Source organism: Helianthus annuus, chromosome 11 (genome assembly GCF_002127325.2).
Source record: "Helianthus annuus cultivar XRQ/B chromosome 11, HanXRQr2.0-SUNRISE, whole genome shotgun sequence".
Lineage (NCBI taxonomy): Eukaryota > Viridiplantae > Streptophyta > Magnoliopsida > Asterales > Asteraceae > Helianthus > Helianthus annuus.
In genome coordinates this window covers 63,819,009-63,836,332 of record NC_035443.2, presented here as the reverse complement: position 1 = coordinate 63,836,332, position 17,324 = coordinate 63,819,009, and the positions used below count along the sequence as shown (strand labels likewise).

The 17,324-nt window shown below is 37.5% G+C and overlaps 1 protein-coding gene across 1 annotated transcript; it reads right to left on the bottom strand.

Annotated features, from left to right (window-relative positions):
* Positions 1-2,976: 2,976 nt before the first annotated feature.
* On the bottom strand, positions 2,977-15,346 carry LOC110937517 (probable linoleate 9S-lipoxygenase 5). The gene is made up of 9 exons (XM_022179949.2): positions 14,838-15,346; positions 12,478-12,770; positions 12,151-12,388; positions 6,078-6,419; positions 5,871-5,956; positions 5,679-5,786; positions 4,475-4,779; positions 4,059-4,322; positions 2,977-3,872 (listed from the first exon to the last, which is right to left on the bottom strand). The coding sequence occupies exons 1-9, from the start codon at positions 15,052-15,054 to the stop codon at positions 3,119-3,121; spliced, it is 2,607 nt and encodes an 868-aa protein (XP_022035641.1). The 5' UTR covers positions 15,055-15,346; the 3' UTR covers positions 2,977-3,118.
* Between the last annotated feature and the right edge of the window lie 1,978 nt (positions 15,347-17,324).

Below are 17,324 nucleotides of genomic sequence, written 5' to 3'. Positions count from 1 at the left end.
AATTGTCTACTCTTGGTTCTGACATTCCAGTAGTATTGAACCTATGCCTTTAATCTCTACTTGTGACCCATCACCAAAATATACCTGACATGTAACCTTTTTCATCTAATTCTCTAAAGTGACTTCGAACACTTGTCATGTGGTTGCTTGCCCCGATTTCTAAGTACCATAGACTTTCATCTTTTGTGGCATGCCTTGTTGGTTCTATGCGTTCTTTGTTTAGTAGAACCCTTTCTTGAACAAAGTTTTCTTCTTCAATCGCCATTAGTAATACTGGTGGTTCGCCTTCCTCAACGAGATTTGAGTGTTCTTGTACTAATTCCTTATAGGGACAATCTCTCTTAAAGTGTCCAAACTTCTGACACTTGAAGCACTGGATCTTGCTTGGGTCTATTTGGTTCCTTGCAAACTTCCTCTAATTCGTAGAATTTCCTCCTCTAGGCCTGTATGAAGATCCCTCGCTCTTAGTGCTTTACTTTTCTTTATTGTCTCGACAGCTTCCATGCGGTTGGTTAAACTTGCCACGCCCGTAGTTTCCAAACTGTCTTCCTTTGCCAGAATTGTTGTCTTGATGTGTAAACATCAATTTGTCTTGGCTATCTCCTGGGCTTCTTTTCTTTAACCTTAGCCTTTCTTCGTAAGTCTTTAATCTTCCGACTGCTTCTTCTAGCGTCATTGGATCTAGATCGGAGTATTGTTCCATAGAGGCGATAATATGAGAAAACCTATCTGGCACGACATTTGGGAGTTTGCGTACCAGAGTCGGTTGACTCATTGTCATTCCAAATTCACTTGCTCATGTAACAACATTGTTTATCTTTGCGGAGAAAGAGTCCACAGTGTCGTCTTCCTTGGTTTGCAATAACTCGAACTCTGACATAAGTGTATGCAAACGAGCCTTTTGTACCCAATCAACACCAATGTGTCTTGTTTTCAACGTGTTCCAAATTTCCTTTGCAGTTTTACAACTTGCAATACAACATCTTTCGGTATTGCTTGGAACAAATATGCAATTGCGGACTTATCTTTCTTTATATCCGGTTGTGTATTTTCTAACAGTTCAATCTTTTCCCAAAGTTCATTCGCTTCTAAAATTGTTTTGATGTGAATTGCCCAAACCGTGTAATTTATCAGTTTCAAAATTGGACATTGAAATTGGGATAGAGAACTCCCTTCCTTTTGAATTACAATTTTTGGATTTGGTCAGGTTGTTCCTAAAATGATTTCTAACCAAAGACTTTCTCTTTAACAAAAACTTACAATCAAACAACCTTATTTTCTTGTTTCTTAAAAAAATTCTTGACTACCAATACTAACTCATGTACCAATTAACTTTGACTTTCTTGAATTCAATAAACCTTCAATCTTTAACCTGCGAATAAACCGATCGCGTAATACCGAAAATAATGACTATCTAATTCGCACTAAACCCAAAATTAAAACCCTAGATTTCGAATAACCCTAGTTCCACTCCAGAACCAAAAAACTAAAACTGACTTGCGAATTGAAAATTAAAATTAAAACCTGATCACGGATGACTTCTGCGATTCCTTGATTGCGATGCCTAGAGCCTGATGCTCTGATACCAGTTGTTGCCCAGAACTGATCGTTGATCTCTAGAACATAAATAACTTGAATATATAGACTGAATGTTTGAATACATGTGATAATTGCAATTGAGAAATGTAAACCCCATTTATACTAATTGAAGAGTTACGAGTGAAAGGACATGCCTCTTCGCAAAACGTTGTGTCTCCTTGTTCCTGTGTTGAAGTCGTCGATGTGAACATGCGTGTCTCCAGGAGAGGCGCCTTTTCATTAAATGTAGTTTATTAACTTCCATTGTGTCGCATCTGGTCCTCGCACTTGTTACACTAATCTAATTCGAACTTAAACTAACTAATAACAATTTACTAAACAACCCTTAGACTTTGGATGTGAGGGATTAGAACTTCGCTCACCTTGCTGGTTTTCTAGACGCGTGCTTCTCGCACCATTAATTACAATTCTGGTGGTATAATTGTCCGACTAAAGTATCTATCAGCCTAAATAAATTGATGTATTTAATCACCTGTTGGATATCCTTATTTGATCTGTTGGTTCTTATGTAAATGGATTTCTTAGTCAGACCCATTAAGCAAATTGTAGCAATTGGGGCATTAAAACAATTCCTTCAATTTACGTCAGTGAATTTCTTTTCAAGGTGAAAGCTTTATTTTCAAGTGATACTACTACTACTACAATGAAGATAATTTTTATCAATCTTATTTGTCACTGATTTTCTATAAAAAAAAAAAAAAAATTGTCCTTACCAGCAAGATTCGTGAGAAACTTAAAATGTTCTGGTGTCATTTGACATATGGCAGTGCTACTCTTTATTTGGGCAAGTTGTGGCATCTGTATAACCATTTGGAAAATGGCCAAATTAGGTGATGGCACACTTAACTCTCTGTTTGCTTCCTCAGCCTACGAATTGAAAATGACCAAATTAGGTGATGGCACACTAAATTTTCCGTCTGCTCCCGCAGCCTACGTATACGAATTGTATATGCCCCTCGCCATAACACCACTTGCGGTACTGTAGCGCAAAGAAAACAATATGCTATAACTAGATGTGGGATGTTTTACCAGCTTACTTATGAATGAGAATATTTTGCATCTTTGTTTGGGTAAAAAAAGTTATTAGGTCAACCCAATACAGTGCAACTTTGTTTTGACTTTTGCCCAGAATCAAAGAAATAGAAAAAGATATATGGACAACTCGTGTATTTTATCCCGGGCGGGTAAACCAACTAGTAATTCATTAAAGCATCTGATGTAATTAGTCAGCTTTTTAGTAAACTTTTATTCCAAACTAATCCTTCACAATCAGTCACGTTGATTCAATATGAATACTTAAGACCATTTACATTCTCTGTAAAATGGTTGAGAAAGCATATAGACACTCATATTTCAAATTACATGTCATCTCCAAGATTTTAAAGAAAACACACATTATATTTATTAAAACACAGACTACAAAACATAAAGTTTAATGTGTTACATACTGTTCACATAATTCACATGTAAGATATATGCAAAAGGACACTTCATTAAGAACATAAGCTATGAACATGTTTCATATCACCACACTATTAGGTATACCCCTTCCGGTAATTCCCTCTTCACTGCTGGGGTATAATAATGTGTATGGTACCTTCGCAAGTCCATTCCTGTTCTTCAACCTCCCGTCATCGTTCATCTTCACAATTTTTTCCTCAATCTGTTTCAACGTCTTGCCAAACTTTTCAAACGCCATCAATGGCTCCACATCCATTGTCCACTCAGGACACTCTCTTTGCCCAAGGTAGATCTCATCCGATGTATGCCTTGACAATATTTCTATCAAAGAAACACTCAAAAGTGATTGTAGTTGAGGAGTGACGGTTTTCAGAAAACCTTTTTTGGGATCGTCTTTTAGTTCATCATACTCCGGTGTGTTTGGTTCAGGCATAAACCTACGACTTAGCGTGGGACGATTAGGGGGATAACCCGCATAAGCAAATTGACCATAGTTTACAGCCGCATGAAGAGCCGAAGCCACCCATATGATTATGGTGCAATTATCAATAACATCTTGAATGGAGTTCATTTTAGGCCACCATGGCTCATCTTTCAGGTCACCATGTCCCTCCTCTCGCAGTTCCTTCCACCATGACTGAAGTTCCGTATCATTTTTCACCATGTCATCAGTTTTGTAATAAAATCTACAGTAATCATCCACCCATGTTTTAATGGCTGACCATATCTCAAGCCCATCAACGGCATATGGATAATCTTCAATCATTAAACGGAGGCCATGAGGAGAGCTTGAGTCCTCAATTGCCATTCCCCTATATAAACATGTATTACTAAATTGTTATCCTTGTAAGAATATATTAACTACAACAATGATTTGCATCTGCAATTTTAGAACTTTTTGCATTAATTACATAGTTTTTTATTACTTTTTTGTTACTTTTTTTCTTTCTGCAACATTCGCATATAAACTTTGAAAACTAAGTAGAAGAATCATATACCTCAATACAAGATCCACGGGAAGAGCTTGGTTGGGGAACACCCAATCCTTGTATATCTTGGAGGATATTTCAATTGAATATTTTCCAGGAAAGAAGCTTCTTTCAAGAATTCCTTCACTATTTATCAAGATATTTCTAGCAGTGGCATTGATGTTCATTGTATCACGGAAATGAGGATGGAGAAGCTTGTTGATCGGATGGAGTACACTTAGTTGCCGGTTTGTTGCTATAATAAATGGCTCAATAACAGCATGTGTGTTCAACCTACAATGAATGAAGTTGACAATCTTCATTAGAAAAGCTGTTAAAAGAGAATTTATTAGAGAGGGGTTTTTTATGATTTAATTATAAATTAGCAAAGTTGTTAAAAGAGAATTTATTAGAGAGGGTTTTTTTATGATTTGATTATAATTTACCAATGGCTGATGAGTTGGTGAACTCCAGAATCGTTCACGGTTACATATGCTTTAGCCAACTGCCAAATTGCAGCTTCCACTCCATCTTTAGCAGGGGTGTACACTTTGCTAACAGCACCAAGTTCATAACCATCTGGATGAGGCAAACTTAACTCAATGGCTATTGGTTTCAATGTTCCTTCATTTTGCAAAAACAACAATGTTCTTGTGGCATAAATCTTGCTAGGTGTAGCGTTAATCCGCTCCACATATGGCATCAGTGCGTCATGATGATCCAATATAAATAGCCTCTTTGCTTTTAGTGCCTGTATGACAAATTGATAAGATGGTGAACTCTTACTTAGACCAGCTAGAGCTAGGGGCACATGAAACAACATGTCTAAACTCTCAAACCCGAATACCGTTATGTGGATTTTAATAATCCTAAGTTTCATCTAATTGCCGATAATAATTCCAACTTTAAAAATTCACTCCAACAATCCCAACTTGTAAGAATTTGGCCTTCATTAATCCTTTTATAGCATATAAAAATTTAGCCTCCTCAATAGATTCATGTGCATCTACAGCCTCCCTAATTGAACTAAGTGCACCGGCAGTTTGAAAAGGATCGATTGGGCCAAATTCTTACAAGTTGGGATCGTTGGATGAAATTTTTAGAGTTGAGATTATTATCGGGCAACAGGCAACAGGTGAAACTTAGGATTATTATTAAAATCCAATAGCCCAACTTAAAAAGAGCATAACTTAAGCTATTAGTAAAGTTATGTGGCCAACTGTCAGACCCGAATTCCGTGGGACGCGTAAATCACCAATTGTATTAATTTACATGTTTATTTATTAATGGAAGGCTACACCACCTCTTGTATGATCCATCATGGTTTGTATGAATTAAATCATGGCAACCATTGTCCTCCTTTCCATCTTTTAAGAAATCATTTCATTTTTCTTTAGACAAAGATAAATTAAAATAAATAAAGGGATGGTGGTTTGGGTCATGACCACACCCTTAGGATACTGGTTTTCGATGGTGGATTAAAAGTGGGTGACATGACACTGGCGTGAAGGATCATTACCACACCCTATAACCTAAAAGAGCACCCCGTGAATTGATTTGGATATTCAGTTTTATATAAATTAAGAATAAGAATCTATCTATATTATTTGGTGTTTCCTCTATGCCTTATAAACAAACAGTAAAAGTTACCTCATTTACTTCTAGACCTTCTAGCTGTTCCTGAATGTGATGTGATCTTATTGAGCTGTTTTGGTTGCCATAGAGTTCCACATCTAGCTTGCTTATTGGAGGGAATACCTGAATTTTGAATTACACAAGTGTACTTTTAGTAGTTGAATGGAAACCTTAAAAAAAGATTAGTCAAGTTACACAAGTGTGTACTTTTAGTAGTTGAATGGAAACCGGATTGACCCCAGCAACCATTTCTCTTGCAAATTCTTCATCAGTGCTCCAAGCGGATAAGTCAGCTGGATTAAATACCATAACATATATTGGAATCAGTATTCAATAAAATTTTCATTTTTGGTAAAAGCATAAAAAAAAAATAAAACATATGTGTAATTAATAATGTAGTCTTAACAGTGGTACCTCGGATGATCTGTGGTGTTGAGTATTTGAGAAGTCCTTCACCATCTGATCGGAGAAGTTCTTTAATAAACTGTATTGGAATGTTTTCTAGAAGATTGTCGAATAATGGACCTTTTGGAAGCTTGATTCCTCCATTGTAAAGCTTCAAGAAATCTTCAAATGTGTCAAATTCATTAATGGTGTCATCAAATAGAGCCTCAAACTCCGGAAGAAGGAATTTAAGGATGGCTTCTAGTCCTTGAGCCAGAAAATCAGACATTCTTAAGTGTCCGAATCGCTCATCTCTTGGAACATATATATTCAAAAACTGTATAAGAGAAAGCCTGCTCTCAGTTTCTGGATCTGCAAAAACAAAAAACAAGATACTTAGCATATCTTAAACTTGAATTAAAAGATTAAACACACACACACACACAATGTAATGTAACAATACTTTTTTAATTGTAATATCAATAAAGTATGAAGCCTTAAATGGATCTAATATAGACTTTAAAGTATTAAATGATATATTGGAAGGAAAGAAGGTTTGAAATCCAGTCCAAGCATTATCTAGCCGGTTCAATTTGTTGGCCCGAACTTGGATCTTGATCTCTAAATGAGCGTGAATAACTTGAATAACAATAACTTGTAATAATCAAATGAATGTTTACAAATCGAATGAGAGTATATGTTACAAATGAATCTACAAGTCCCTATTTATAGTTTTCTACGGGTACGAGTGAATAGTTGCGTCTCTTCGTGATAGGACACGTCTCTTGGATATGTGGTTGAGATTGAATCTTGAAGAGGTGCGTCGAATATTGTCCACTCGATCAACAGTCGCGTCCCTTTGTTCTTTGCCTTGCACCGATTCGAAATGGTGTGTGTGTAGAGACACACCCATTCGGTTATTAGGGTAGTTTCCAACTTCCATTTTGTCACTTCTGGTCCTCGTACTTTGTAACTGCTACTTGATAATAATTCTAACTATCTATCTAACTATGTACATGATGTTAAGAGATTAACCGGTTTCATTCACCCCCTTAATCTCGAACATCCATGAGTTGCTTTAAGTCCTGAATTCCGAGCAGTTCCCTCATTGTAGCAAACTTGATCCTTGCTAATGCCTTTGTTAGTATATCTGCCCGTTGTAGTTCTCCGCTTATGTGTTCCACAGTGATATCTTCGTTTTCCACGCATTCTCTTATGAAGTGATAGCGTGTGTCAATGTGCTTGCTTCTTCCGTGAAAGACTGGGTTTCTCATAAGTGCTATTGCTGAAACGTTATCTACTCTGAGTGTTATCTTCTCTTCCTTCCAGCCTGTGATTTCACTTAACAATCTTTTAAGCCATAGTGCTTGACATGCTGCTGCAGTGGCTGCCATGAATTCTGATTCGCATGATGATAGTGCCACTATTTGTTGCTTCTGTGTACACCAGGTTATAGGTGATTCTCCAAAGTAGAATACCAGACCAGTTGTTCCTTTTCCTTTGTCTGTATTAACTCCAAAACTACTGTCACTATAACCTGTGATCTTACACCCTCCTTGTCTTCTGTAGATGATTCCATGCTCTTTAGTTCCTTTGATGTAACGTAGTATTTGCTTTACTGCTTTCAGGTGTTGTTCTTTTGGTTCTTGCATGAATCTACTAAGTAGACTGACTGGGTAACATAGATCTGGTCTTGTATGCAATAAGTACCTGAGAGAACCTATCAGGCTTCTGTAATGTGTTGCATCTACTAGATCTCCTTCTTCAGTCTTTGTTAATTGAGTTCCTGGAGTCATGGGTGTCTTCGTGTCATTGCAGGATAACATATCTGCGTCTTTGAGTATCTTGTTGATATATCCTGTTTGCTTGATGCCTATCTCACCCCCTGTTTGAATTACTTCTATTCCCAGATAGTATGCTAGCAATCCTAGATCGCTCATATCAAATTTGTTCTTAATCTAAGATTTGAAGATGTCTATCTCCTTCTTTGATGTTCCAGTGACTATCAAGTCATCAACGTAGACTCCAACTATTAGCGTAGAAGCTTCACTTGTTCTTGTATAGATTGCGTTCTCTAAAGTACACTTCTTGAAGTTAAGTGACTTTAGGGTTTGATCTAACTTCGTATTCCAAGCTCTTGGTGCTTGTCTCAATCCATACAGTGCTTTTGATAATCTGTAAACCTTTCCTTCATTTCCTGGCTTTATAAATCCTTCTGGTTGTGATACATAGACTTCCTCTTTGAGGTCTCCGTGTAAGAATGCAGATTTCACATCTAGATGATGTACCTCCCAACCTTGATATGCTGCTAAAGCCAACATTAGTCGTACTGTTTCCATACGTGCTACTGGTGCAAAGACTTCGTCAAAGTCTATTCCGTGTTGCTGAACATATCCTTTTGCAACTAGCCTTGCTTTGTGTCTGACAATATTTCCGTTTGCATCTTTCTTAGTCTTGAATACCCACTTTAAACCTATTGCTTTGTGATCTCTTGGCAACTCCGTCAAATTCCAAGTGTTATTCTTGTTTATTGAGTCTAATTCAGCCTTCATTGCTTCAATCCATTTTCTGTCATTAGATGCTTCCTTGTAATTCCTTGGTTCTTCTTCAGCGAGTAATAATTCATGTGGATCTAGTTGAATTTCTTCTGTTTCTTCATATAGGTCTTCGAGACTTTTTAATCTTACTGGAGTGTCGCTAATACTCTCTGTTGCACTTTCAGAAGTGGATGGACCTCCACTTGATAAATTGCTTGAATTTCCTGCTGAGTTCTGATTGTTTGAATGTGCTGGCGGGGTTACATAGGAGTCTTGTTCTTCTGTCTGATCTACTCCTGAATTGTCATGTTGTGGCCCGCTACCGCCTGGACTACTTGGCTCATTTTCTTCTAATTCTGGTGGTATGTCATCTTCTTGAATGACAAAGTTTGTCCATTCGGGATTCCCTGAATCTACCGTCTCCATATAACTATTCCAGTTCCACGGTTGACCTTCCATGAACTTTACATCTCTACTGACACATATCTTGTTCTTTGCTGGATCATATAATCTGTACGCCTTTGATCCTTCTTCTATTCCAAGGTAAACCATAGGTGCACTTCTATCATCTAACTTCTTTGGTTGAAGTGGTAGTACCTTAGCGTAAGCAGTGCAGCCAAAAACCTTCAAGTGTTCCAGATTTGGCTTTCTTCCCCTCAATGCTTCATATGGTGTCTTGTTCGCCAGGGCTTTTGTTGGAACCCTGTTTAGTACGTATATCGCGTGTCGTATTGCTTCACCCCAAAAGTTCTGTGGCATGTTCATTGCCTTTAGCATACTGCGAGTAGTGGATAACATCGTCCTGTTTCGCCTTTCTACTACTCCATTTTGCTGTGGGGAATATGGTGCTGTAAGCTGTCTTGCTATGCCGTTGGTTTTGCAATACTTATTGAATTCAGCCGATGTGAATTCACCTCCTCTATCCGTCCTTAGCATTTTTAACTTGGTCTGCGCTTCCTTTTTCACCTTTTCTTTGAACTCCTTAAATGTTTCGAATGCTTGATCCTTGGAAGTTAGTAAATACGCCCACATGTAGCGAGTACAGTCGTCTACAAGTAAGAATATATACTTCTTCCCAGCATGTGTTGGTGGAGTTATAGGACCACACAAATCTCCATAGACTAAGTCCAGAGGTTTTAAAGATCTGAACTTTGCCTGATTTGGAAATGGTGCCCTACTATGCTTTCCTAATAAGCATGCGTCACAGACTTGACTAGCATGACTTATTTGGGGAACTCCATGTACCAAGTTCTTACGAGTCATTTCCTTAATAGCGTCGAAGTGTAAGTGGCCTAACCTTGCGTGCCATAACCATGCTGTGTCTTCGGTCTTTGATAGTAAGCAGATTGGTTTTCCCATTTTCAGTTTGACTTTGTACAGCCTGTTCTTCATTCTCTTGACTCGCATTAGTAGCTTTCTATTTCGATCTCGGATAGTAAGTAGATCTCCGTCCATAACCCCTTTGCAACCGATTTCTGTAAGTTGTCCGAGGCTCAATATATTGGTCTTCAGACTTGGAATGTAGTATACTTGTGAAACGATCTTTTGTTCTTGATTAAGACATTCCAGTAGTATTGAACCTTTGTCTTTAATTTCTACGTGTGACCCATCACCGAATCGTACTTGCCCCTGTCACAGTTTCATCTAATTCCTTGAAGTGACTTCGCACTCCTGTCATGTGGTTGCTTGCCCCGTTGTCTAAGTACCATAGATTCTTATCTTCTGAGGCATAACTTGTCGGTTTTATATGTTCCTCGTTTAGCAGAGCCTTCTCTTGAACATTTTCTTCTTGTATTGTCATTAACAATACGGGTGCTTCGGCTTCCTCGACGAGGTTTGAATGTTCTTGCACTTCGTCTTTCTCAGAACAGTCCTTCTTGTAGTGTCCAAACTTTTGACACTTAAAGCATTGGATCTTACTTAGGTCAGTTCTCGCAAACTTCCTCCAATTTCTAGAACTTCCATTTCTAGATCTAGATGTAGATCCTTCGTTTCTGGGACTTTGCCTATTTCCGTTGTTTCGCCAATTTCCACGTGTCTGGTTAAATCTACCACGACCGCGGTTTCCAGATTGCCTTCCTCTGGAATTATCCTGATGTGTAAACATAAGCCTATCTTGGCTTTCCCCTTGATTTCCTTTCTTTAACTTGAGACGTTCTTCATACGTCTTTAGTCTTCCGACCGCTTCTTGTAGCGTCATGGTTTCTAGATCGGAGTATTGTTCCATAGAGGCAACGATTTGAGTAAACTTATCTGGTACGCCATTTAAGAGTTTGCGTACTAGAGTCGGTTGACTCATTGTCGTTCCTACTTCAGTTGCTCGGGTAACGATACTATTAATCTTTGCGGTAAACGAATCAATAGTGTCGTCATCCCTCATTTGCAACAATTCAAATTCTGACATTAGCGTGTGCATACGCGCCTTTTGTACCCGATCAACGCCAACGTGTCTAATCTTTAGATTATCCCAAATCTCCTTTGCAGTTTTACAACTTGCGACTTGCAATACAACGTCTTCTGGTATTGCTTGAAACAGATATGCAATGGCAGACTTATCTTTCTTAGTGTCTACCGTTGCATTTTCTGCCGGTTCAATCGTTTCCCACAAACCATTCGCTTCAAGAATCGTCTTGATACGAATAGCCCAAACCGTATAGTTTGTTGGTTTCAGAATCGGACACTGAAACTGGGAAAGAGAATTTCCATTTATCGGACTTTGCCCGGATGATCCTGCCATATCTTCCTGCCGAATAATCTTCACTTCTAACAAACTTTCTTTTGGTTTCAATATATCTCAACAACCCCGATTACCCGAATCGTGTAATAACCAAATAACCAAAACAATCTAATTCGCACTAAAACCCCGGAATCAAAAACAAACGAACCCTAGATTCCTAACCGTTCGGTTCGACCGACTTTCCTAGAACCGAAAATAAAAATTCTGAAATGAAACTTTTGCGAATTTAAACGAAATTGAAACCTGATCGCGAATTCCCTGCGATGCCTTGCGATTCCCACGCCTAGAGCCTGATGCTCTGATACCAATTTGTTGGCCCGAACTTGGATCTTGATCTCTAAATGAGCGTGAATAACTTGAATAACAATAACTTGTAATAATCAAATGAATGTTTACAAATCGAATGAGAGTATATGTTACAAATGAATCTACAAGTCCCTATTTATAGTTTTCTACGGGTACGAGTGAATAGTTGCGTCTCTTCGTGAAAGGACACGTCTCTTGGATATGTGGTTGAGATTGAATCTTGAAGAGGTGCGTCGAATATTGTCCACTCGATCAACAGTCGCGTCCCTTTGTTCTTTGCCTTGCACCGATTCGAAATGGTGTGTGTGTAGAGACACACCCATTCGGTTATTAGGGTAGTTTCCAACTTCCATTTTGTCACTTCTGGTCCTCGTACTTTGTAACCGCTACTTAATAATAATTCTAACTATCTATCTAACTATGTACATGATGTTAAGAGATTAACCGGTTTCACAATTATGTGTCATGTACCTGGTCTAACCTAACCGGTCCGGTTTTAAAACCACGGGTAACTTAAACTAACCTGTTTCAGTTGGTGGTCTTCCTGTTCTACCCCTACGAGGGTAAGGGTACTCGGAGGACCCTCCAATAACTGGGCGCACTTTATCCTCATCATCTGGCTCTCCCAAATCATTATAAAATGCGTAGTCGTAAACCCTGTCCCATTCCTCCAGCATTCCTGTCCCATTTCCTCTCAGTACTGCCATCTCTTCCTCTATGTATGGACGCAGCAATTCAGGTGTTTCACTAGGAAGATACGCCTGCATTGCATGACTCGTATGTAAAACTATAAACGTAACATTATTCTTTAAAAAAGAATTAGGTAACCAGAATTTCGTGTTAAGGGTACCTTATTAGCAAAGAATATGCGATCCTTCGTGTAGTTCTTCGCGGGGTAAACCCATGAGTTACAAACAAAATGAACTTTGCCATGACCAGGAACATTTTCAAGAGTGAGTGTCATAAGATAAAATTCACTGTGGTGAAGATTTTGGACAAGAAAGCCTCCTGGTAGTCCAATCTCTTCATCCCAATCAAATGTGACTTCATATGTTGATTCCCCAGCAATGATTAGAGGGCTAACAGTGCTAATCCAATCTTCCAAGATTGCTGGTTTTCCAAGCTTTCCTCTCAACCTTTTTTCTGTAATAGAAAATTCATATAGTAGGTCATAAACTTCCAGCTCAGAGTGTAGGGGTTAACTTAAAAAATAAACTTTAGTACAAAAGAGAGAAAACTTCACTGAATATAACCAAGTTTCTCAAGTTTTTAATTCATTAGACTTGTGAATAATATGTTTAATTTTCTTAAAATTTAGTGAGGCAAATTAAACATTTAGTAATCTTGGTAACTAATAAGTGATGAGTATGAGGCAATAGTAAAGAAAGTAATTCACTAATTAAGAAATAGTAAAGTCTCATAATTGTTTAATTTAGTTCACATTGGATAAAATAATGACTAACTAAATATTAACCAAAATTTATATTTCATTTGTCACACAGAATTTTAATTCATTTATAACATTTATAAAAGAATACACCTGATTTGAACAACTAATATTAAAGTAGCTTCAAAAAGATAAAATGGTTCAAAAGTTCAAGTAAAGCATTCATAATCAATTACTAGACGTAAGGACAGTGGTGAAGCTTGAAAATTTCCACCGACGGGTCGGAAGTCACCGAACCTAAAAATTCTATATAAGTAAATGTTTTTTTTATAAAACCGGGGGGTCGAAAACGTATATACCCACAAATTTCTATACGAAAGCTACATATATAACACTACTGAGCGAAAAGTTCGGGGGGTCGGACGCCCCTCCCGGCCCCTTAAAAGCTACGCCTCTGCGTAAGGATATAGCTAACAAAAAAACATGAATCCTTAGTAGGATACTATTATTTTTCAAGCAAAACGTTTTCACTAGACTCTAAAATTTATATTCTTTGTTAGCTAGCGTGCATATTAACACGAGACTAAACTTTTTATTCTTTATAACAATTACTCTATATATGTCGAAGTGTGGTCCTCTCTCTAACAGAAATTCCTTTTTTTTAATGGAAGCATGATTAAAAAGAAGATATAATTAAGTCCACTTGGTGGTGGCTATGTATCTTATTACATACACATGCATACCAAAATTAAACACTTGAATACCAATAAATTAAATATATTAGTGGACAAAGACTTGAAACAAGAGTCATCATCTTATAAGCATCTTGGTCAAGCGTTTTCACATGTAGATGACTAGTTGCATATAATATCAAAATACTTTAGGACCATTAAGGCAATATTAAATATTTAAACAGTGACCATGAAGACAAAAACAAAACTATCGAATTAATATTCAACTATGAAACGTCAGGCTAATAGCTGATAATCTTTGAAAAACAAGGAGTAGGTAATTTATGTGCAAAAAGTTCTAGACTAGTAGCAGGTGTATGTCTCTCTCACGTATCATATTTAAAGATTTATATTGGTCATCAAGACACTAGTAAAATAATTGGACTTTGTAACAAAGCCATCAATGGAGTAGGTGATTAATGATGAAAGCACGCACCCCTTTGAAATGAAGATTTGCATTAGGGTGTATTTGTCAATATGGAAGATCAAGTCAATCTTTTATGAAGAAAAAAATGCATTAGGATTTGAGTCCAGAAATTTCATCTACACCGTAATGAATGGCAGGGTTATTAAAAAGTATACATTAGGCCTTTCATAATATAACACCCTTTTGTGTTGGAAATTTAGTGTAAAAATTACGAAATATAACACCCTTTTGTGTTGAAAATGTAGTGTAAAAATTACAAACAATAGACACAGTTGACCAAAAACTTTTCACACGACACTTTTCAATTTTTCAAATCTAAACAAGCCACCCAAAGTGCTTATGAACCCTAGCAGGCATTTAACCGGTAATTTCGGTCAGAAGTGGGCACTAAATTTTAGAATTTTCAGAGTGGGATACCATTTAGCCTGCTAAGCAGGATTAGTTGGCTGAGCCAGACAACCTTTACTAAAATGTGTCTTGTTACTCGTGTCGGCTTAGCCGGATAAGTTGGCTCAGTCAGCTAAGGGGTAACTCACCTTGAAAACTTTAAAATTCAGTGCCATCTTCCTACCAAAAGTACCTGCTGAAGGTCCGGCTAGTTGCCGGCTGATACATGGTTCTATATATATATGAAACCGAAGTATAACTAAAAAAATAAAACAAACCTGAGGATCCGCTATCAGCATGAGTTGCACTAATGAATTGAATTGAGATATGTTTTCCAAACAACTCATGAGCTCTATCCAGAATCGACGCACCCAAGTCATTGAAATCGAGCACGTTCTTCTTCATCAACACCACTTTCCCATTAACTGTCGTCTTGTTTTTCCCATGATTCTCTCCCAACACCAAATTAGCAACCTTATGCAACATGGTATCCATGCACGTACACGCCTTTGTGTGTTTTTAGAGCCTTAATTTGTTACTGAATTTCTTCACGATTTCTTTCTGTGCTTTCTTTCTGGAGATCAATGAACTAAGCCTTAACCTTTCAGATGAATGTAGATATGGTATAAACTTAAAAAGACTAAGTTGATATTTATAGGATGGAACTATATGTGGGTCAACTTTTTGAGGTCTTGAGGGTAAGTATGACCGTGTCTCTAAATGTAAGAATTGCTTCCGGGAAATGACCGTGTAAATGATCTTGTGTTTGGATCGCAGTCTATAATAGTGTTCTATCTTAATTCATTTTTGGCATGCTTGTCTTTTTAATATGTTACAAGTGGACATTAATAGAGAGTACTGAATTACAGATCAGAGTTTGCATCGTTATCCAGCTATTAATGAGAAAGAGAGAGAATAATAATTTTTTTATCAAGAGGATTAGTTATTAAACAAAAAGGAAACATAATCTAATAATGACTTCTAATGATCATACATCCCATCGTATTTATTTATTTATTTATTTCCAAAGGAAAATTTTGTTAAGTCTCATCTTATTTATGTAGTGAGTTTAAACTAGATTGAGGCCAACCCAGAACTTTTTTTCACCTAGGTGGTGTATGTGCCACCGGGTGGTTGAATGGTTATCAAGCCGACGTCCAAAATTTTCAGATCGTTAAGTTACATAACCCTACGTCCAAAATTTTCAGGTCGTTAAGTTACATAATAAAATGTAATGTTGTTAGAACTAAGTGTCTTAGATATAATTATATTATTATTGAGGGTATTAACTATAATTAGAATATCTATTTACACAGATAAATTGTAATCAAAATCATTAATCAATAACAATTCAGGGTTTGATTTGGTATCAATGCAAAACCTCATATTTTTTACGGCACCAATAACAAATCTACTGCGCCACCAACAAAACCTATTGCCGCCACCAACAAAATCGAAACCAGGTTGCAATAAATTATGGTTCTGTCTTCTGCCTTCTGCCGCCAATAAGCAACAACCCTACTGCTGACCATCCAGGTTCTGCCTCTGCTGAATCTCTACTGCTCATCACCCAACTTTTGTTACCCAACTGTTGTTAAATCACAGCCAACAACCCAATTGTTGTTAAATCACAGCCAAAGCCCTACTACTGATCACCTAGGTTCTGTCTATGTTTCATCATTACGGCCAACAACGCAACTGCTATTAAATCACAACCGACTAACCCATGGCTGTTGTCACACCCTTTACAAATCAAGAAAAGGCTATCCATAACTCACATAAATACAGTTTGACCCTAAAACCTACAAACTATGGATACTTGAAACAAATAGTTGAACCTTTTCAGGCTTCTCATAATATTCTTGGGTACGTGGACGACACTATTCCATGTCCGTCAGACAAAGTTATAACTGGAACTACCACCATTGTCAACCCTAGCTATGCTCCATGCAGGGTTGCTAACGATGCACATGTACGAATGTTCATCATCAACATAGTCTCTGGAGAATCTTTTCAACATGTTCAAGTCAAAACTTCTCGTGAGGTATGGTTATCATTGGAATGAGCATATGCACCAGTTTCTTTGTCTCGTGAATTTACTCTCAAAAGTCAACTGCTGCGAATCACCATGAAAGAAAAGGTGATGAAAAACCAACTGAATACTTGGTACGGGCCGAAGAGTATGCTACTTCTCTGGCTAACATAGGAGACCCGATAAAAGATTGTTGGTGCATACGTCTGTCGACTTCGTCTTGTATTGAGTCTTGCATTAGATAGATAGATCAGGGCACGTAGTTCGAGAAAAATGTCAAATATAGGTGTGAAGGCTATTTCGCACGAAATAGCAAACTGATTTCGCATGAAAGTGATTTCGTGTGAACCTGTTCGTGCGAAATAGGCCAGCCTATAATAGGTGCCTTGTGATTTCGTTTGAAGGAGTTCCAACTTTCCGGCTTGAGTACCGAACTGCTGCCGAAGAGTTCATACCAATTCAGCTGCAAATTCTGATTTCTACACTTTCTTTTCAAAATTAAACTTGATTTCACGGTTAAAATGACTTGAATTTCACATATTATACGCGCAATAGTGTTTTAACAAACCCTTGAAAGTTTCAGACTTAAAATCGGACAAATACCTGATCAATTTTGACAAAAACAGCTCGAGATGATGACATTAGCAGTATTTCATACGAAATAGAGCTTTGATATAACAATCAGAAACTGACACCCTCGATTATTTTCCCGACACCTAATATACTTTAAAAT